General features: G+C 47.2%; 2 protein-coding genes across 6 annotated transcripts in view; both read right to left on the bottom strand.

Annotated features, from left to right (window-relative positions):
* Positions 1-5: 5 nt before the first annotated feature.
* Positions 6-15,420, bottom strand: fam184ab (family with sequence similarity 184 member Ab). Of its 5 annotated transcripts, none has more exons than XM_049757547.2 (23): positions 14,956-15,419; positions 14,500-14,715; positions 10,833-10,952; positions 10,599-10,757; positions 10,294-10,533; positions 10,146-10,229; positions 9,830-10,081; positions 9,627-9,762; positions 9,373-9,554; positions 8,747-8,932; positions 8,421-8,543; positions 8,181-8,342; positions 7,989-8,110; positions 7,766-7,916; positions 7,150-7,362; positions 6,039-6,192; positions 5,390-5,517; positions 4,555-4,739; positions 3,852-3,998; positions 3,661-3,778; positions 3,267-3,371; positions 2,570-2,832; positions 6-1,243 (listed from the first exon to the last, which is right to left on the bottom strand). In XM_049757547.2, exons 2-23 carry the CDS (start codon positions 14,674-14,676, stop codon positions 1,162-1,164), a joined length of 3,489 nt encoding a protein of 1,162 aa, XP_049613504.1. In that variant the 5' UTR covers positions 14,677-14,715; positions 14,956-15,419; the 3' UTR covers positions 6-1,161. The 5 variants fall into 5 exon arrangements, with proteins under 5 accessions (XP_049613504.1, XP_049613505.1, XP_049613506.1 ...); XM_049757548.2 differs by lacking the exon at positions 14,956-15,419 and adding an exon at positions 14,784-14,929 and having other exon boundaries at positions 14,500-14,698; XM_049757549.2 differs by lacking the exon at positions 2,570-2,832 and having other exon boundaries at positions 14,956-15,417.
* A 424-nt stretch (positions 15,421-15,844) lies between these two features.
* The window catches only part of man1a1 (mannosidase, alpha, class 1A, member 1), a 29,142-nt gene continuing 23,230 nt past the window's right edge, over positions 15,845-21,756 (bottom strand). Inside the window, exons 6-12 of the mRNA XM_049757575.2 lie at positions 20,614-20,737; positions 20,451-20,544; positions 19,484-19,599; positions 18,749-18,968; positions 18,515-18,687; positions 18,293-18,408; positions 15,845-18,195 (exon numbers count right to left, since the gene is read on the bottom strand). Coding sequence (XP_049613532.1) covers positions 18,069-18,195; positions 18,293-18,408; positions 18,515-18,687; positions 18,749-18,968; positions 19,484-19,599; positions 20,451-20,544; positions 20,614-20,737 — 970 coding nt within the window. The 3' untranslated portion in view covers positions 15,845-18,068. The remainder of the gene's footprint in view (positions 18,196-18,292; positions 18,409-18,514; positions 18,688-18,748; positions 18,969-19,483; positions 19,600-20,450; positions 20,545-20,613; positions 20,738-21,756) is intronic.

The following is a 21,756-nucleotide window of genomic DNA, read 5'->3' as shown; positions in this document are numbered from 1 at the left end:
AAGAATAAATGTCACAATAATCATTTAATAAGCATACACATTATAATATAAATATAAAACGCTATTTTTGCTCTTAAAATCTGTGAGACATCATTGTATCTGTGTAGACAGACGAGCATACAAACAAGAGTTTTGCAGTCTACCAAAAAGATCACCATCTTCATCTATCACGAGGATGATACCCCCTAAAACGGACCGACTTATCTGGCGTTTAACAAAAAGGCAGCTTTTTTTCTTTTCATTTTATTACTATTATTTGATTTCTTTTTTGTAACGCACAGAGAAGAACAAGGACCTCTACACCCCACGCACGTCTACTTCTCATTTGGACACGCTCCCTTGCCCCCAAAACAAAACGCTGGCAATGATGAAAATGACAAACTAAAACATCAAAACTAGAAGATGACAAATGCGAGTGTTGAGCATTCATTCCATAATCCTTGATTTCAAAATACAAACAGTTTGAGCATTTATTCCATCTCCTTAAACCCGTCTTGAAGACCCTGTAGAGTGAAGCTTAATTGTTTTTCCCATTTTTTGTTGTCCAATATAGAAGACAGGTTAATTTTCACTCTACAAGGACTTTAAGGCCCACGTACTAGTCCATTCTTTATCCCCAATACTGAAACATTTCAGAGCGCAAGTAGAACAACTGTCATACTAGTAACTTTTTTTCCATGAATGACATTTTTGGACACTTGTAAGACAACTTTGGCATACTAGTTGGACAACCACGTTCCTAGTGAGGTAAAACTACTAGTGGACATTTTGGTCCTACGAGAAGAGTCCATGCCCAATAAGTTGGCCTGGTCGCAATACAGCACATTAAGGTTTGATTGCAGATTGCTAGTAGGTGAAAAAGTGGCACTAGTACTGGAGAAAATGTTACCAGCAAGACACAGGCGTGCTACTCGAAAAAGAACACACTAGTACATAGACCTCAAGATGAATGACATCATCTTCTCAAGCTGCCAATAATAAAGAGACCCGAGCCTTTTCTTTTTTTAACAATATAGAAAACAAACATTTTCTTTCTCTTTTTTTTTTTTGTTGTAGTTTATATCCAGACATTTTTCTTAAGTTTGGCTGACATGCTGCTGAATCCTGGTGCGTTTGTTTCTGCAGGTTGGTGTATGTGTGTGTGTGTGTGCGTGTTGTCATTCAAAAGGAAAAGTACTGAGCGAACCACTCTTGTCGCTGAGCGTCCGGAAGGTCCATGGCCACGTCCTTTGTCTCAGGAGGGCTGCGGGGAAGAAAAGAAAGGTGACAAAAGCAATTACAGGATACTAAAATGTGCAGTTTTACAAATACAACTGGTTCAATATTCTGAATTATAATTAGTAATATTATAAAAACAAATGGTTAAATGTTATTGTCTCTATGAAAACGTAATAACGAAAAAAGATTAAGAAAATATGCAGAATTTTCACTACTGGAGTCCAATATCTAATCAGGCGTCGTCTTGCAGTGCAGCGGTTGTCCGCCAGAGGGCGGTAAAACCTCAATTTAACATCTACAATGCATGACTTGACACTATTTCATCATGCTCATCATTTTTGCAGATTTGACACTTTTCAGCGGGTTTAAAACATTCCCTTGCGTACACCGTGTTATATTTTAGGCTAAAAGTGCATATTTGAGAGAGATATTAAAATTACAAGGCGCTTGAATGATTTAAAAAGAGGAGCGTGGATGGGACTAATCCTTTAATTCAGAGTGGATGCATTCATTCTACTGTATGTGACCTCATTCTGTCAATGCTAAGTGTGTGTGTGCTTTGGAGGAGTAATACTATATGCATAATCCACCCCACCGAGAATTGACTTTATCCAGAGTCTTGTTGGTGGCAATAATTTAGCCCCGCCCCCTAGAAATTCATATATTTCTCCACCCATCCTTTTTTGACCCACATACATTTAATTGTAATGTATCAAATATTGAGTTGAATAATTATTAACTATTATTTTACTTCTATGTTCTTGATTTCAAGTGGCCCGTCTATTCCTTGCAGAAAAAAAAAAATCCCACCCATGCGCAATCCGGACGTCCTGGAGGAGCAGCGTTAGCATGCAGCAGCACATCCATGCACACTCACACACTTGTTTACTTCCCGTGTGTTTGTGGGCATGCAAATGCGCTCCCAGTGTGATCATTGATTGCTTTGACAACCAGAAACCTCCTCGATCGAGTCGTCGTCGTCAAAAGCCAACGAAGGTTAATAAAGACGCGGGAACGTCCAATGGGTGGAGATGAGGATGAGCAAAAGGACAACAAAAACTGGACGGTAACAGCAATGACCCCAAAAAACATCAAAGACACACAAACATGCTCCTTTTGCATCCCAAAGCCATTCTTTGATGCCTCCTCACAGCAAAGAGCAAAGCCCGCCCATTAAAAGCAACCATCCAATCACGTGGCGGCGACTATTTTCTCCTATTTATCGATTGAAGCGGATCGCCGGAGGGAGCGCCGGCCAATCAGATGCGGAGGCTAACGAGTTCTGTGATTGGATGATTTTGCATGGCCGCCGCCCACCGGAGCTGAGACGCTCTCGCTTTTTCTCTCTCACCTCGTGAACTTCTTGGGTTCTGTGGGAGGGGTCGGCGGCCGGGGAAGAGGTTTGTTGGCGTTCAGCTCGAGGTGATGGAGGAGGAGGGGGGAATGGGGAAGGGGTTCGAGGCGGCCGGGCTGGGCCGGGGGCGGCGGCGGAGGTGGCGGCGGCGGCTGCTGCTGCGGGCCGCCCGCCGGGCCCGAGCCGGCTGCCTCCAGAACCCTGAAACCGGCGGAGCTGCCGAATCTGCTCGCCGCCGCTTTCTCATTCTTTCGCTTTTGCTACACAGAAAGAAAGGGAGGGAGGGAGGGAGGAAGGAAGGTGGGGACACGGGGGAGAGAAGGGTGGGGTTCAAAGCAAAAATCAAGGCGTAAATAATCCATAAAAGGCAAAATTAATGAGGTCAAGAAAAAAGGGAAAATGAGGAAAGGTCCCAACAACGCGCTAACGGGATCGTCCCGACCGACCCGGCGCCGCTCGGTGGGCGTCCCACATCCAAATGGCTTGGAAAGCAAAGTGAGACGGCCAGGTAGGACGCACGTCACGCGTGACAGCACACAAACACACAAAAACAAACACACAGAGAGACTTCAATGATGAGCATGTGGTGGGAAAATGAAACTCCCCCAAAAAAAAAAAAAAAAAAGGAGCGAGAGCATCGTAGGAAAGGTCAAGTGAAATGTTTGAGGCCAGATGGCGTCCACGTTGGCCCTACCTTGATGAGCGGGTTGATGACGCCAACGTTGGGACTGGCGTTGAAGACTTTGTTGAAGTTGCTCTCTCGGTTGACCAGCTCCAGCTGGTAGAACTTCTTGTCGTCCTGGAGTGGCGGCAAGGAAACGGCTCAGCTTTCACACTTTACGGACGCGCGCAGGCAGGCATCGACCGAGCCACATGCTGGCGTCACATGTCAGAGGAAAGGTCATTAAGCCCCCTAGTGGCACGACTCGGTATTTTTTTCTGAAGGGGAAGAAGAAGGTGTTTAATTGAAGTAACGGGGGCAACTACTTGGTGCGAGGCATCTGTTTGGTATATATATTGCACCTTTCAGTCATAGCGCCACCTGCTGCTTTGGCATGTATGTGTGACTTTTTTTGCGGACGACCTACCACCAGCTTCTTGACGAGTGATTCCCTCTCGGACACCATATCCTTGAGCTCGGCGATCATCTGGAGATCCTCAGGGCGACTTTCCCTATTCCTAAATTTATCTTCGGTGCCTTCCAGCCTGAAAGGGAGAAAAAAAAATGCTTCATTGACACGTCAACATTTTTGGGAAGCCGAATGAAAACGTCACGTACAGAATCTGCAGGGCCGAGATCTTATCCTTGAGGACCTCCTGCGCCTTGTTGAAGTCGGCCAACATATTGTGCGTGTCTCTGCTGTGGGCGGCGTTCATCTCCGACACTTCTCGCTCGTGACGTTTTTGCAGCTCCTGCTCGTGGGCCCTGAGCACAAACGCGCTAGCTTAATGCTAACACACAATGCAAAACGCCATATGCGGGCTAAGGAACAGCAGTATATATTCTTTATCCTCTGCGAAAAACAACAACTGCAGACGATTGAGTCACTTAAAGCTGTGAAAGTCTTCTTTGCTTGTGTATCCAAAACTGTATTATTATGTACTATTTCTTTCTACTAATTTCAACTTTTATAAAATACAATCCCGATTAATGTCATCCTGACACTGTGGTTGTTCAAATCATTCCGATCCGGTATGAGACCTAATTATCGTTAGCGAGCTAGCTCCCCCTGTTGTCATCGCTCCCTGAGGAACACGACTCATTTCCTCATCTTCCTCACACACAGCATTCATCCGTTTATTTCATTATTTACTATTTTTAGCTCTCCGACCGCCATATTCTCTCTTACACACACACACTTGTTATATAATGGATGCATGCTGTGCGCGCACACACACACACACGGAGGCCCAACAACATTAATGAAGAATTCCCATCACGCTCCAGAAAAGATTGCGGGTGCCTGACACGGTTGGACTACCTGATCTGCTGGTTGGCCTCGCTGCGTATCTTGAGCACCTCCTTGCCTTTGAGCTCCAGCTCCTTGGTAAGGCTGCTGATGTTCTCGTTGAGCGTGTGGATTTGGTGGTCCAGCTGAGCGATGTGCTTCTTCCGCCGCGTGGCCTCCTCCTGAAGCTCGGCCATGCGGCCCAGCAGCTCGCGCTCCTGAAAAACATTTTTGAAGAATGGCGCTTTTCAAATGTTTTCCGTGACTTGTCCCGAATGTAATCAAACAACTTCAAGCATGCTAATGAGATGTTGACTCTGCGAGCAGATGTGCTTCCAGATGAGACATCTGCTTGCTCGATCGGAACCACTTTGGCTTTTCTTCCCCTTTCCGACCCACAAAACATTAATGAGCTCATTTCCTCACATCTTCTTCTGTCCAACTATTTCCCTGCTCGGCTTTAAAAAAAAAAATCCCTGAATTATTCATCCAATGAGGACATTAGCCAAGGAACTAGCTTGCCTGACTGTGCTGGAAATAGAAATTAAACTCTCTTTCCAATTCATTTGGGATGCAATCTCATGTCATCCAATGCATGTGTGTGTTCTTCATTAAAACATTTTTAAATAGCTCCGAATGCCCACGCTGCGATGACAGAAAAATGAAACGTGTTATTTAAAAGCTGTGCACTCATTAAATGCCAGCTCGCATGTACGCAGGCAAGCAGACCGAGAGCCCCGAGGCCAATTTAACACATTTAGGCACACCGCATTTGTCCAATTAGCAGTGTGAAAACACACACATACGCGACAAAACACAAAGTTGTAGAAAACATAGAAATGCACCACTTGAAATGTGTCGGCGGTACCTGAAGGCAGGTTTTCTCCACCGTCTTTTCCAGTTCCTTCTTGACGGCCGTCACTTCCTGTTGGTGGTTTTGTCGCAGGTGCTCGATGGCCGACGCGTGGATGTGGTTCAGCTCCGACCGAAGCGATGCTGTGATGGGAAAAAAATAAATTGATTGTAAAAGTATTTTTTTTAGTGACATTCTTGTAGCCAACTGCATCAATGCTAACTTTTGATAGCACATGCATGGCGTTTCACATTAGGTATTAGCATTAAGCTAATGAACTTTTATTATTAGAAGTCTTTTGATGTTTAAATGAACACTTTTTTTTTCTAATTTAGAGCTGGTCAGTAACACACACGCACACACACACACACACACACACACATACGCACACTATTAGCTTTCCACTCAGATTTAATGCCACAGAGTAAACACAAGGAGCTGAGAGGAAGCGGAGGCCCGAATAATATAAAGGAGCACGTCGGCGGAGAGACGGATGGCGGTCAGGCGCACGACTGTGAAGGTTAATGGAGGAACATTCATCAGTGGTGCACTTGGTGCAATCTGGAACCTTCCGTTTGGGTGGCTGGATTTCCAGCCCGCACAGCTTTTATGCTCATTTGTTATGTTAAGAATTATTTTTTTTTTTAAAAGTCATGTTGTTTACCCAGCATGGCCTTGCCCTCGTCCTCCAGCTCGAATCGTAGCGTCTGCAGCTCCTGCTCCGACTGCTGCTTGAGGGTCTCCACGCTGTGCCGGTGGGCCTCTCGCAGCGACTGGAGCTCGGCGTGATGGTGCTGACGGAGGCGCTCCTCCAGGTCCTGAAAAAAAAAAAAAAAAAAAGGACACAAAGTTGGGGAATGGAAATGAAAGAAAGATCCATCCATCCCCAAAAAAAAAGCCCAGCGGCAGTGATTTAAAGGTGGAACAATCTCACTCAGCACTCTGCCGCATTATGATGGGCTTCGGTGGAGGTCCGCTCGTTCTCTCCGCTCCGAATTGATGGCGGCGCGCCAACCACTTTTATTCATGCGGTCTTTAAAATTCAGATGCGGGAGGAAATTTGCAGAGCCTTCAGCGTGGCCCTTTCATCAGTCCAAATGATCCCCGTCTGAGATGAGCGAGATGGACGATAACAATGCGATGGTGCCTCTTCGCTGCGCTTAATGGAGTTGCTGTTTTTTTCCCGCCGGTTTTATGGCTCCCAAGCGCAACTCACAATACTGCGGATTCTGCACAGCGAGCCTTTTAGCTTACAATTATAAAGCATTAAAAGCTACTGGGTGAACACCTGCTTTGCCTTTTGCCACCTTATGTGCATCGTTGGAACGTTTACGATCACTGTAGCGTCTAAGCTAGTGTCCGTTAGCCTCTCTATGGCGTTTTGAATTAGCATGACAACGGTTTGGTTGAAACATTTGTTGTTGAAAAGTGCGGCTTAACAATTAGAGAGCGAGCCGAGCAATTTAGCATCTGTGTTTGTGGAAATGAGAGCGAGAGTGTAGGAGGGAAGAAGAGAGAAGAGCTTTTATTTATCGCTCCGGTTCTTGAGCTGCCGTAATGACGTTTGCATAAAATAATAGATGTAAATATGGATGTGTGACTCACAGTGACTAACATTTCCCACTCTGGGAGATAAAAGGAATGACGCCTTTTGCCGACCTGAAGCTTTTACGTAATTACAGCTGTTGACGCAATGTGCCGTTTTTATTTCCGGGGAGTGGGCGGGCGCGATTTCATCATGATGGAAAAATGAATTCTTTTCTTTGTGATCCAACCTTGATATCTCGTTGGCGGGCGTGCTCGACGTCCTGCAGGGCGCAGCACTGAGCCTCGTGCAGCCGCTGGTGTCTGCGTTGGTGCTCGGTTTGCAGCTCGTCGAGCTGCGTTCGCAGGTGCTCGCGCTCCTGGCTGAACTGCTGCTGAAGCTGCTGCAACGACGACTGCGACTGCGACAATTGCATCTCCAGACTCTGCTTCAGCAAGGAGATCTAAAACAAAGAGCCGTTTTGAAGAATAGATCTTTATTCGAACTAAATATATATCATTTAACAAAATGCAGAAAGGGAATCAACATGGGCGGTTTTTCTGGTTTTGTTTCAGAGCAGAAGGGGCCGCACATTGCTAATTCATCAGCACTTGAAAGGCGACTAAGAATAAAACAGAAAAGCTGGATTGTGTCACCACTCGCACACTCAGTGTCCCAAATTTGGGGAAAATGTGCCGTGACTAAGACGTGAATAACAAACGGTGGCGAATGGAGGGATAGCGTTCATTTTATAAGCAATGGATTTTGGAGCAAAAACGGCGCAGCAACACATATAGACAGACAATACCAACAATTCTTCAGACGAGAGAGCTTAGTGTCTCTTGTTAAAAATGTCCTGCGCGTACCTGTTCCAGCAGGTCGTCCACTTTCCTCTGCCAGCTGTCTCGGGAGTTGCTCATCTCTTGCTCTTTGCTTTGGGCCAGCTGGCTCAAGGCGGCCGCTTTGTCCGCCGCGTGCTCCTCTCGTAGCTCCTCGCGCAGCTTCTTGCATTCTTGCCTGCGTGCACACACAAATCCTCAATTACAGGCTGCAAACAATCCGCCAAGGGAGGGGGGGAGCGGGTCTCACCTGAGGGTCTCGGTCCACTTGAGTTCCAGCTCCAAAGCCATCTTATCCATCTTATGTTTCTCTTCCTCTTTGGTGGTGATGACTTTGGCTTCATGTTGTCGTGTTTGGACCTCCAGCTCGCCCTGACACGCACAGGTAAACGCATTTGTCCCCGAATGCGGTTTGCAAGGCACGGCGGCGGAGGCACCTCACCTGCAGGGCGGTGAGCAGGTTGCTGGTCTCCCTCAGTCGCCCCCTGGTGGCGTCCAGCTCCTCCAGCAGTTTGTCCTGCGCCTGCCTCATGGTGGCTATCTGGCTCTCGGCCGCGCTCATGTCCCTCTCGCCGCGCTCCACCTCCTCCTGCAGACGCCGCACCTGACGCGCAAGACCATAAACACGCTTTGGCGTAAAACTCAAAAGTCATTTTTAAAAGAAGGTCAAATTCTTGCTCACCTCTTGGTCGGCGGCGTCGAGCTTGGAGCTCATTTCCTCCCTCAGCTGCTCCAGCTGCATTTGCAGGAGGTTCCTCTGTTCCTCCAGCGTGTGGCGCTCTTGCTCAAACTGCTGCTCCAGCTCCTGCCGGCGCATTTCGACGTATTCTAACGCTGATCCCGACATACGTGACAAAGTGTCGTGCGCGTGTGACGATGATGATGAAGATGACTTTAGCATGTATGTAGGACGCAAGCGGCTTAAAAGCATGTCGATGCTAAGTATCTTCAAATATTCATCTGTGATGCTGAGCCGGTCGCCATGACAACGGCAAGGTGCGCACTCACAGCCAAGAGTCTGTTTTTGTCCTTCTCCGCTCCGCCGAGCGCGCTCTCCAACGCGGCCCGATGCTTCTTGGCCACCTCGTCCAGAACCCGGGCCTGGTTCTCCTTGCTCTGGCCGCTCTCCTCTTCGTAGCGAGCTCGCAGGCTGTTCATGTCCTTCTCGTGAGCCGCCTTCTCCTCGCGTAGCGTCTGCCAATAACGATCACACAAGTCAGCCACCATATGCTGCGGCGTCACTCCGCCATATTGACAGCGATTACAAATGAGCAGGCGGCGATTTGTTTTTGTTTTTTTTCCGGCTTGCGGAATTCCAAGACTTTTCAAAGTTGCTTAAACCGAGAATATTTTCCATCGATCGAGGCCTCCCGGAGGACGCGGCGGCAAATGTCAGCGCCGGAGGGCCGGCAAAGACGACATGGAGCCGCCGCAGTTGACATTCAGCGGGGGGGGTGGGGGGGGGGGGGTTGGGGGGGGGGGGGGGCGCCGCCGGCTCTTGACGTGACCTTTTGCAAAGAGCTGTTTTTTTTCCTCAAAACTAGCAAATACGCTTATTGACACTGTCACTGGCCAACTTTTTGTTGGGTTTGTTGCCTCAAGTTAGTTCTAATTTCATCGTTTTGCGACGGCACCTTGTGCAGGGACTGCAGTTGTTGCTTGTGCCTCTCGTCCAGCGCTTGGCTCTGGCCGTGGAGTGCCTCGCGTTCCTCCTCCAGCCTCAGCACTTTATCCTTCAGACGGCTGCGCTCGTTGTCCAGGTCCCGCACAGCCGCCTCCTGAGTCATCTGGGTGGCTTGCAGGCTGCTGATCTGACCTGACGGCGATTGGCGTCAACAAAATGGCTGCCCACACCGGGTTTTCCTCCCCCCCCCATGTGGCGTCTTACTGGCTTTGAGGAGGATCTCGGTGGCCTGCTGCTGGACTCGATCCCGGGCCGCCTCCAGCTCGCACTCTGCCTCCTTTTGGCGGATCTCCACAATCTCGGAATTCTGCGTCACCTCATCCAGCTGTTTGCTCAGCTCCTGAGGAAGCGACCACACACGCTAGGAGGAGTAGATTCTTTATCCTCAGGAAAAAAACAAAACGCACCTTGACGGCACTCTCGGAGGCGGCGAGCGAGGCCTGCAGCTTGTGCGAGCGCTCGCGGTGATCGCGAGCCTCCTCGCTGACGCGGGCCAGCTCGGTCCGGAGCTTGCCCAGGGTCTTCTGCAGCGCCGCCTCCTGCGTCTGGAACTCGCGGCGCAGCTCGGCCTCGGTGCGCTTCCACGCTAGAAGGTTGTCGGCCGTCAGCTGCTGCGTTCGCTTCATGGCCTCCAGTTCGCGCTCGTAGAAGGCCTGAGCCTGAAGAAAGATGGTGGTGAAAGATCTAGGCGGAGGTCTCGGGCGGGTCCACTGTGGTGGTTACCTTGCTGAGTTTGGCCTCATACTCATCCACAAGTCTCTTCTTGTCCTGCTTGAGTTCTTCCACTCGTTCTGTCAGAGAATCCACCTGAACCAAACTAAAACGGATCAGCGTCCGAGTTCCTTCCTCTCGGCGATCGGGCCGTTTTTACCTCGGCTTTGTGGAGCTGGCCCAGCTTCTCTTGGTCTTTGCTGTAGTTAGCGTTGTGGCTCTGGTGGCTTCGGAGGAGCTCCTGCACCTCCTGCCGGTGTTGACCCTTCAGCTCCTCCAGCGCCGCCTTCTTCTCCTGCTCGAATTGCGCCTGCGCCTGACCGAAGGTGCGCAGCTTCTCCTCGAACGAGCGCCGCATCTCCTCCACCTCGCGCGACATGGACACCACCCGTTGGGTGTGCTAAGGGACACAGTGAGAGGTCAAAGTTCACTTCGGTCAGCCGGGCCGACCAAGCAAAGCGATACCTGAGCCTCGGTGCACAGCTGCAGGTCCTCCACCCTCTGTCGATAGTTGTCAAACTCGGCCAGCGCCTGCCTCTTCATCCTCTCGTGCAGCTCCATGGACTCCTCCAGGGACTGGATGCGTCTCTTCAGGTCCATCTCGTCGCTGATCTTGCTCTTATACTGAAGTGGGGGGTGGAGGGGGTGTACCTGATGACATCTGCTCCACTTCCTTCCTTTGTTGGGGTTGTGACCCACCTGTAAAATCTTCTCCCTGGTCTCAGAGAGGATCTGCTGCACCTCCTCCTCGTGAGCCTCCTTCAGGGTGGCGATGGCCGCCTCGTGCTCGTCGTTCTTGGTGTTGAGGGCGTAGATCACCTGCATTGGCACAATTACAGACAATTGTTGTTTGGGATTAAAAAAAAGTAATTTTGCCTAAAATAATAAGACAAATCTTGGATACATTTTGCAATGTTTCCAGCATGGCGATCACTTTTTAATCCGCTAGCGGCGCGAGCTAATCGGGTAAGCGGACGCGGGTGGGATGTCCCCGCATGGATGCACTCGGGAATGGAGGAGCTCTTCCCGGCGTGGGAGAAGCAAGAAAAAGAAGAAGCGGCAGCCGCGTCGAGGCTTAACACAGCAAGAAAATATCTGCTTGACTTTCTAATTTCATGCCACTGCTACTTTACTGAACTACCACACACAACGAAGCTTTCACTCCAAACTTTAGCGGACTCCTAAATTGATAAACAAATACATTTTGGTTTTCCAAAGCTGATAAAAGTCCATCTGGAACATTTGGCCCGCTGTCTGCCTGCAGAGACTTGAAATATTTTTAGAGCTGAGTGGGAAGACTGTAATTACCTGCAGCACAGACAGGTAAGGTGGGGGGGGGGGGGGGGGGGGAGTGAAAGATGGAGGGGGTTAAATACTTACCCTTTCACACACACGTATATGTCTGAGTTTCCATGGCGACCGGACACAGCCGCTCAGCCTAAGGAGGGAAGTGCTTGATGAAGTGGACCTCAGTGAAAGCGAGGCAGGCGTGACAAAAAACATATTTGGGAGCCCAGCCATTGTTGGCAGTCAGGAGTAGCGTTAGCCGCGAGCTAAAGGCTTAAATCAGTGTCCAGCCATGTTGCTCAGATTTTGATTTATTCTAAAAGCCATATGTTTCATCCGCAGATCGGAGATGGATTTATTTGCGTACGCAGCGAGCATATGGCCGCATAGCCACCATGCTTTTTTATTTTTTTTTATTTTCCTTCTTCCGCCTGAGTGGCCGATTTCGCTTCTGCCTCCGCCGCTGCGCTACTGCTGCTATGCAAAATCAGGTCAGATGAGTCACCGGCGGCGTGCTGCTCAAAGCTACAAATCTTTAATCCATCCTGGGCCGGATGGCATGATGTCACCGCCTGCTCGTAGAAAATGCCATTATTCGCCTTTTGGGAAAGGGACACTCCATTAGGCACACTTGGAATGAAAGTGGGATTTTATAAGAAGAGGTGGGAAATTGGGCACAGCTTGTGACGGCGACTGACTTCCATTAGCGCTGGCGTCAGTTTACATTGACACCGTGTCGCCTGCAGCCTTCATCATGGGCCGCATTTCAGCAGTTAACAAAACACCAGGCCGAGGTGGGCGGGCGAATTCAACCATAATATTTATTACGGTGTCAGCTAAGGGTTAGCATTAGCTGGCCTGGTCCCTGAAGAATTTCCACCATGGGAACTTTTGGAGTTTCCCATAATTTGAATATATGTGAGGCTCACCATCTTGCTATTTGTTGTCTTTTGAGAGCGTTTTGTCTCCCAGCAAGTAGAAGACTTTTGTTTCATGGGGGTATGTTGCTATGGAAACTGTGGCGCTCTTTTGTTGTTGCACATTCTACTTTGATGAAGTCGTTAACGCGCCGCAATGCCAATAAAGCAGATAAGGACTCAAACGATGGTTAATTTGGGATGGAGGAAAGAGGGGAAAAGACTGGCAAGCTAAAATGTCGCATGAACGTGCCAAGCTTCGGGCTAAATTCAAATGCTAAGCGAAATGCAGAATTCTTGATTAAACCAATATGCTAAATATTGTATTAATATGCTACATGCTAAATTCAACTTCTACGCTTAGCACACATAAAACTTGCACACACGAAATCAAACTACTTTCAATCAAAAACTACGCTAGGTGCTAAATTCAATTAAAGGCACCGCAGGAGTCGTTTAATTGCGCCGAGAAGGAACGCTGAGTCATGCTCTGCCACCATTTTGTCGTGCCATCCTTCAAGCATTGGCCACAAAGCACACTGACAACATCAATGTCTTCTCAGCCATATTCTGCGCTGACAGACAATTACAGCTATGAGTGCGTCTCCACGGTAACGGGAGACACGCTCAAGGATGTCAAGGCACTATGATTGGCTGATGATCTTATTTCCAGTCGGCCAATAAGATGAAATCCAAGAAATGGACCTTCCTAAGAATGAATGACCCATCAAATCATGCGTGTGTGTGTGTGTGAGTGTGCACAAGTGCAGTATCTTAATGAAATCTGACAAAGAATCGTGACAATGAGCGATCTTTCCTGCAGAGGTTAATGAGATGTGCAGCACGCACACACATACACGGAAGCACGTACGCACAAGCGTTAATCTCCTCTGGCTTTTCATTCTCCCAGAATGGCGTTTATAGAGATTAGAAAGCCGGAGCGCTGGGAATGCGGCGAGCGCCAAAACACGCCGTCTCTTCTGGACAGCTGTGACATCACTTCCTGCTCTGCGGGAGGTATAGGAGGTAGGCCAGACAGACTGAAACCTCCGCGAGTTCCGACCTGCCGTGGATCGTGTCGTACCTTGTTGGGGATCTAAGCCCAGACCTCCCCCAAGGCAAGGCTGGAAGTTTCGGAATGCCCTTGAAAGAGCCGACGAGAGTCAGTAAGCAGAGACGTAAAACACCGGCCGCTCATTGTTAAGCGTTATACGAGCTAAAAGCGCTCGGATTGACTCGGATGACTTGCTGGAATAGGCCATTGCAATAAAAAGTCAAACAATTCAATGTAGCATAGCAAATAGATAAAAGGGCACTGATTAAAGGGCAAATATAGATCATATATATCCATTTTTTTTCTTCAGTGTAACAGATTAATAGCTTTTGCATTCATTACAACTGGGAAAGGTGATTTGACACGCAAGCGTGGTCAGAGAAGGACTAGTTGGCAATTGACAGATTAAAATGTGCATTTTTCTGTGGCAACACTTCTGCCGTTAAATGTGGCCAATTTGACAGAGCTTGGTGCCACAAGTCAAGTTGCCTCCTCTGTTTGCAAAATGTCAACATGAACATGCGAGAAAATGTCAGCCCGCCGTTGCTGCGACTGATTAGTGACTGATGTGATTAATGTTGTGGCTAATGACCCCTCATGTGCCTCACTGATGGATGCAGCATCCCGACAAAACGCTTTCACCTTCAGGCAGCCCACATTGTTTTCTCTCCCTCTCTCTCTCTGGAGCAACAGTATGCAAACACTAAAGTTCCTTACAGAATTGCCGATTTATAGACTTGCGCTCTCGGGCGTTCATGCATGCTCCTGTTGCGGCACTTTTGGCAACATGTGAGGCAGCTCTTAAATTCGGCGTGCATTCAAAAGAATCCAATAATACAGTTTTTAAAATCTGACATTTTCCCACAGGCTTAATACTGACGCCATCTTTTTATCGATGCATATTTAAGATATTATTAACGCCGGTGGAATGAGAGGATTTTAGAAGTTTGAAGGAAATAAGAATCATATTTATAGCTGAGAGATATCCGCAACGCTGAGAGGGCAAACTTAAAATAGGCGCACTTTGGAAGGGAGTCCGGGCGAGTGGAAAGCAGCGGTTGCATCGCTTCACGGGGATGCAAAAAGGCCTCCAAACATCTGCGCCTACCTTGGTCAGCTGGGCGATCTTCTTGCTCATCTTCAGGTGCAGGTCTTGGGTATATTCCATGGCCAGACCGGACTGGAAGGAGGTTGAGGACGTTGATGTGGTCGACGACGACGATGACGGATATTTCCCTTGACCGGCAGGGCAGTAATACTGCTGCCAACCCGACCCAGTCGCCATCTTCACGATGATGCTTCAGATGCTTGATGGAGATGTGGGCTTTAATAATTAAAAATAAAAAAAGGAAAGAAAGACGACTTGTATAAATATATGGAGTTTACACAAACCTGGCAAAAAACATGACGCAGCAAGCTCTATAAAATACGTCCCATTCTGCTTCGGAGTCGGGACGCGAGCAAAAAAAATAATAAAAGTGACGAGCCAAATTTACAATCCGGAGATGTCAGCAGCGCGCATCGTGAACGAGCGCTGCAAGGTGCGGGTAACGGCCGGCTTCACCTGCCGCTGACGTGCAGCGGAAGTCGGGCTGCCGTCTGGCTGCCCACCTCCGCGGTCGGTCACCTTGGAGCCCAAAATGAGGAGCCGTAGAGCCGGATTGGTCCCCTCGCGCGGTGCTCCGCAGCTACATGGAGGTGCGTTTGAGTGTGCGCAAGCGCGTGTGCGCGTGCACGAGACTGGCTTGGAGGGGAGCGTGTTGGACGGAGGGACAGACGGACGGACGGACGCAGCACCCCGAGCTTCAGCTTCTGCCTCTGGCCGAGCTCTGCTGCTGCGCTCCTGTTGCCATGGATCGCTTCAACAGTCCGTGCTGCATTCATGGGCTGTGGGAGAGCAGAGTTGCGTTCACGAGCACTAGTCTACTTTTTTTTTTTTTTTAAACAATTTAATCAGGTCAAATTTAAAAACCACAAATGAAAAGATCTCTCATTTTGCCAAGCATTTGTGGTTCGGGGTGCATATATTTAAACATTGACGGGATATATTTAAACATTGACGGGATATATTCTTTATCCTCTGCAAAACGACAGAAATTTGTGCAGCGATTGAGTCAAAGTATTTGACAAATTTGGAATCCTACATTTAAAATCCAAGACCACATTTAAAACCCTATCCCTCATTTAAGACCATAATTTGAAACCGGAACCCTGCAAAACGCAGAACCAGTTCACAAAGTTAAAATAGAATGAAAGTGGACAACCTTGTGGTGCGTCAGTGTGCAGTCTTCTGCTGCCCTCTAGTGGTGTAAATGAGCACACGAGCATTTGCTAAATTAAGAGAAAAAAGGGGTTCGGAAAATAAAATCAGGCAGGATGCGAGGATCCACTATTTAACTGTTCATATTTGCAATGTGACTAACTGAATAAAAACCATAACCCACATTAAGACATAATATTAAAATCTTCTTTTTATTGTTGATTATACAAGTGTAACAAATATAATTTTTTAAAAAGTCTGCAGCGCATTAATCTCATTTTGAATCCACAAACCTTAATAAAATGTCCAGCGGCTTTTCGGCCACTACCTGATATTTACAAGAATCTTAGTAATAATAATAATAATAATATATTTTTTCCCCCAAAACAAAATCATAAAACATCTGTTCATAATGAAAATATTGCATTAACACAGCAAAAAATAATGGAATGATTCTCCGAAAATGTTCACGTCTCAAGATGTCACAAATTTCAAATATTAACACAATATGAGTCGCGCGTCAAATACAATTTAAAACACATCAAATATTTTTGGAAAATTCAACGTGTCTTCCAAAACTATCCCAAAGTGCACATTTGTCTCAATTGGAAACTTTGTTTCATTCACTAGTTCAATTCAAGAGTCAAAGGTCATGTCAAATATATTTTACATATGCTCCTAGTCTGGAAATTATTTTGAAGATAAACATGCCGCTGCAAAACAAAACCTTTTGAAAATGATTTCTTAGGATCTTTATGAAATCTTGTGTGCGTTCCACTTTTTGAATTTAACTACTGAATGAACCTAAACTTTTGCTAAAAGCGTCATTTTTTAGTTGAAATGTCTTTTTATCCAGTATGTTGTAATATGTTCTATATAAATCATTAAATTAAAAGAAAACAAAGTTTTAAAGTCCAACATAAAATAAAAAGGTGTGAAACTGAATTCACTTCACATTGGCTGGTACAGTCACACATTGTCATGCTTTCTCATTTGACCCTCTGCTGTTTTCGTTCCGCCCGACTTGATTTGTCTTAGCCATTATTGGCGTTCCCTGGAAATGACAAACTTACACAGCGACAATAATAAATTAACACAATAAATCATGACTATCACAAACTAAGAAAAAAAAAAACTACACAAACTATCACAAATTAACGGTCTGAAGGTAATTGAAGTCATCGAACACTGCTCAGGTGATAAAACTGAAAGTTCTCCTGGTGTCACATCATCAGGTTAACCTCGACTGCACTGCAATGGTCTTTAAATCAGCTGCTATTGAGCCTTCCCTCCACTAGGTGTCACTGTTGTACAGAAAATACACGCTCTCGTCAAGTTGATTAAGGTGTTGTGGTAGGTAACCCGATGTGCACACTGAGATGATTTAATATACAAGCTTGGTTAAGAAACAACTTTAACTTGCATCTCGAGGCGAAACTGACATTTAGCATTATAAGCGAACGGATTAAAAAGTGATAGTTTGTTTAAACTCTTAAAAATTGATATCATCAAATATTTTGGGAAAATAAAACATGATATGGTCTCTCTATATCACGGCCTTGAACCTTTTCAGGGTCTGGAACATATTCCCTGGCAGCGAAGGCACAAAGATGAAGAGTGACTTTTGAGCGAGGCGGCGCGGGGACACGGCCGGCGACCCAACAAGCATCTGTCAAACCGCAGCGCCGCCGCTGACACAACTTACAAGGACGCGACGATGACTTGCCGCAGCGTGAAGTGGGTCTGACAGCCCTTCTCATGCTGCGGCTGAAGAAGAACATCAAAAACAGAATAGGGCGGCTCGCCGCTTGGCAGAATTATTGGACACAAAGCTCACGCTATGCTCGTCCTAGCCTCACAATGCTACATTGTTGGTTGCAGATTTTAGCATTAAGTCATACCTCAAATTACAGTTATTTTTTTTTTTTTGCTTTTGAAGTGCCTTCCAATGCTACGATGTTGGTTCGAAACTGAAGTAAAAGCTGTCAAAGATAAAAACGTTAAGACGCCGACGATTGCGTCCTCTTGTAAACACGATCACAGGAAGCCACGTCGCGGGGTAGCGAGTGAAAACTTCCCATCGCCGTCTCTTGAAGGCCAAATTAGTCGTTTCCGCGTCAAGGGTGACGTGGCGGCGGCGACGTCGTCCGTCTCGTCATTCTCTCGCCGGCGCTTAAGATGGCGCCGAGATATACTGGCCTTTCAACGCTCTTTGGAAAAAAGTCATCGCGGGAAGGCAAGAAAAGAAACAGGAACACTTCTGAGAGTACACAAAAAAAAAAGTAGTACCCGAGAGAAGACGAGACAGACAAAATCGGATCCCGTGAAATGAAGTGTTAAAAAAAAAAAAAAGTAATTTTCCACTCGTCAGAAATTCGAACCTTAGCGGGCTTGCACAAGGTTCCCCAAAGTTGCTCCTACTCCACCTCGTTGGTCTTCTCCGGCGGCTCCTTTCGGATGACGGGCAGGGCGTGAGCCTCCGTGTTGAAGACCCAGTGCTCCAACGAGACGTGCTCGTCGTCGGAGAACAGCAAATACAGATACCTGGCGAGCAACGTCAGCGTCAACAAGATGGATGTTGACATTTGAAGGCTTCTGAGAGCCACCACAAAGGAGCGCTTGTTTTCTTCTGCGTTCTTACTTGAGCGTCTCGGCCAGGAAGAAGCTCTGTTGCACGTCGTCGTGGTTGGGCGTGGACCCGTAGACGTCCCTGATGCCGCTGTAGCCGCCCTCCACCTTACAGTGCTGCTCCAAGGCCTGCAAGACAGGGGGTCAAAGGTCATTATTGGACCAGTTGAGAATTATTATTTCAATTTGGATTCTAATAGGAATTTTGTCAATGAGGTTAAAGTGACGACAATACCATGACGGCCTCCCAGCCCCACTCCCTGTACTTGGGGTCGTGGGTGAACCTCCACATGTACATGTAGGTCTCGATGACTTCGGGCCGCAGGATGAAATACTTTTCGTTTTGCCGCGTGGCGATGGCCTCCACACCGCCGTCGAAACGGAACGCCTCCGGGCCCAGCTTCAATGCTAATAAAACAAACAATCAATAAATACAGTCTCGGACAGGAAGTGGTCGGCGGCCGAGCACCTGTTCTGGTGTAGGACTCGTGACAGGTCCTGGCGATCTCCGCCGCTTGCTCCATCTGGTGGCCCGTCTTGTCGTCGGGCGCCCCGTCGGCACCCAGCGCCACCATGCCGCCGGCAAAACAGGTCAGGTGACCCATTTTATGCTCCAGAAGGCCCCCCTTCCACTCGGCGATGTACGTCAAGCCGTTGCTCGACTTCCTCATCAGGTTGCTCTCGATGGCCTGCAATCGAGTAATTTAAATTTCATTTACTAGACAGATGGGCAAAGTCGGCCATTTTGGTTTGAAGAAAGCTATACGAGGTGAAAATTTGAAAGGTGGCCCCCGCGTACAATTGCGTTGCTACTGGCCCTTTAAGACGAGCGAGAACGCTGTTGCCTTTCCCCTCGACAAATAAATCACCATTAATCCACAGGATCAAGGGGGATTATGGGTAAAGCATCTCTTCAAAATTAACGTTGCGTTCGAGATGTGTGTTCGGGTCCTTGTAAATTGTTTGTCGACATTTTTTTCTTCTTCTGCTGCTTCGTAGAAGGATGCGGTCCCCTGATAGCCACATAGACGTGTCTAAGCGTGTGTGACTAGCCAAGACTATACATGACATCTGCGTGTGTGTACGTAAAGATAAACTTGGATCATTTCAGCTTCAGTGGGTGTGAGCCTTCACACAAAGAAATGAAAAAATGTGGTTTATGATGTGATCAAGCCAAAGGTGCGCCCATGTGTGTGTGTGCTACCTGCAGGGCGTCATAATACATCTTCTTGGCCTCCTCGTCAGTCTTGTCGGACATGAGCCACGCTTTGAGGAGGTACTCGTAAAAGCTGTCACCCAGACCGCCCACCGACACATGATCTGCAAGCCAAACAAACAGATTAAGCTCCCGGTGGTCGTCATACTCTTCCTCGCTCTCGTCTTCCTCATCCGTGCTGCCGGTGTCGTGTCAAAGCGACATCGACGGGGGCGTGTGTGTGTGTGTAGCGGGAGAAGAGGTGTCACCGAGTGACATGGTAATGAGGATGATGATAAGAGTGAATGGAAAAAAATAAATAAAAGTGTTTTGATTTGTTGTCATCTGTCACAGAAAAAGGAATAAAGACAAGAAACATCAAACAGTTGCTAACCAAAAAATAGTCAAGACCGATTTTTTTCCTTTCCTCTTATCTGAAAAACAACAACAAAACTAATCGCAAAAAGTCAAGAGAAATCTTAATGTTCTTTTCTTTTTTTTTTTTATAAAAGTTCTTCCGTTTCAGAGAGTGACAGATGCTCGAAACAGAGCGTGATGGAAATCAGTCGATAAATCCGGAACGAAAAAGACTCTTTTTTTAAAGGCGTCGCTTGCAGCTGCTACATTGGAGATGACTGCCTCATAAAGATTTTTTGGGAGACACCCCGAGGTCATAAATTATGCAGCAAATGCATTTTTCACGGCAATTACGTAATGACTTTCTGGAGCCAAATAAGCATTCGAGATTGTAATGTTTGAAAGTTGCCGTCTGAAGTTAGAATGCAAAAACATTCAATTGTGGTTGTATAAAATCCGTATTTACGTAGAGGAACGGCCACTAGAGGGCAGTAAAATACAGACAAGCTGTCATATAATAGAAGAGATTTTTTTTTTGTGTGCAGAGGATAAATATATATCTGCCCGAGAGTAATGTCTTATTATTCGGGTTACAAACGCCACAAAAAGACGAACTCACGTTGACCCCACTGGCCGCTGTTTGGGTTCAGGTAGTTGGGGTACAGTCCCTGAGGTTTATCCAAGCGATTCAGAACTTTGCGGATGTTCATCACCTGTAAACAAAGAGCATCAAGAAATGTTTGCATTTTTGTTAGGCTCTATAAATAAGATCGGATGGGTACCTTCTGAGCAAATTCCGGGTTTCCCGACAGCTTGCTGAGGTGCATGAACTCCAGATGCAGCGTTCCGTACTCGGCCAGGATGCTGCTGCCGCCCGACGCCCACGGCCAGTTGCGACCGATTCCGCTGCGCAGAGATGCATAAAATGCAAATATGGAGAGTTGGAGATTTTTGTCAATTAGAAAATGACGTAGGACGACGCTTCAATGAAACGGTGGAAAATTCCGTTGTGTCGTGTTGAGAACAATGCGAGAAGCGTTTAAGAAGAAGTGGAAGCTAATTAAGAGGCAGCTGTCAAAACATTTCAAGTACGTAAAAGTGCTCAAGGAAAGACTTTGTTTTACAAAGACCAGATAAAATATTTCTACCTCGGCTGCGGGAGAGTTGAGAGACGAAACAAGCTTGTTATCTCCCTCACACAGTTACCAGGTTCCTTTGACTTTTTTTTTTTTTTAACACGGAGCACGACTTAACGTCTGGTAGCTATGGAAGTTTACGCAAAGAAAAAAGGGCAAAAAAAAAAAAGGAAATCCCACAGGCAACTAAACTCTCTCACTTTGAAAAAGGCTTTCAAATGTAATTTTCGGGCTTAAAAGTTCATCGGCCTGGCCGAAAGGTTTGCATTCGTCAGCGTGTGTCGGCTTTCGGGCAATATGAAATGTGCTAGCTTGGGGGTTTATAAGAGAGGAACGGGGAGGAAAAAAAAAAATTATTTCCTGCCAGCCGTTGGTCATGTTGCCACCATTGGCGGGCATTTTGACGGATCTTTCAAGAGCAAAACACAGAAACGCATTCAGCTCCTCTTCCTCCTCGGCCCGCTTGGGGCGAGGAAGAGGGAACACGGCGATGGAGTCACAGTTAGCCGTTTAATTAGAAACTTTAAATCATGGCAGCTGTCCGGCCGGTTTGAGCCCGTGGCCGCCTTGTTCGTCCAAGGGGACAATTCAACACGTTTCTTGGGAATAGCGATCAATGATCCAAGTGCCCGAAAAAAAACACGCACAACTCAAACGTACAGTATCCGGAGCTTACAATTTTTTTTAATGCAATCAGTTTCCAGCATGTCGTTCAGAAAAAAGATGCTGAAGTGGGTCAGCTGAGATTCTGACACGAGCCCACTCGGCCGCGCTAATGGACCCACTAAG

The sequence above is a fragment of the Syngnathus scovelli genome, chromosome 20 (assembly GCF_024217435.2).
Source record: "Syngnathus scovelli strain Florida chromosome 20, RoL_Ssco_1.2, whole genome shotgun sequence".
NCBI lineage: Eukaryota > Metazoa > Chordata > Actinopteri > Syngnathiformes > Syngnathidae > Syngnathus > Syngnathus scovelli.
The sequence above is the reverse complement of the archived record's forward strand: the minus strand, read 5'-3'. Positions and strand labels throughout refer to the sequence as shown.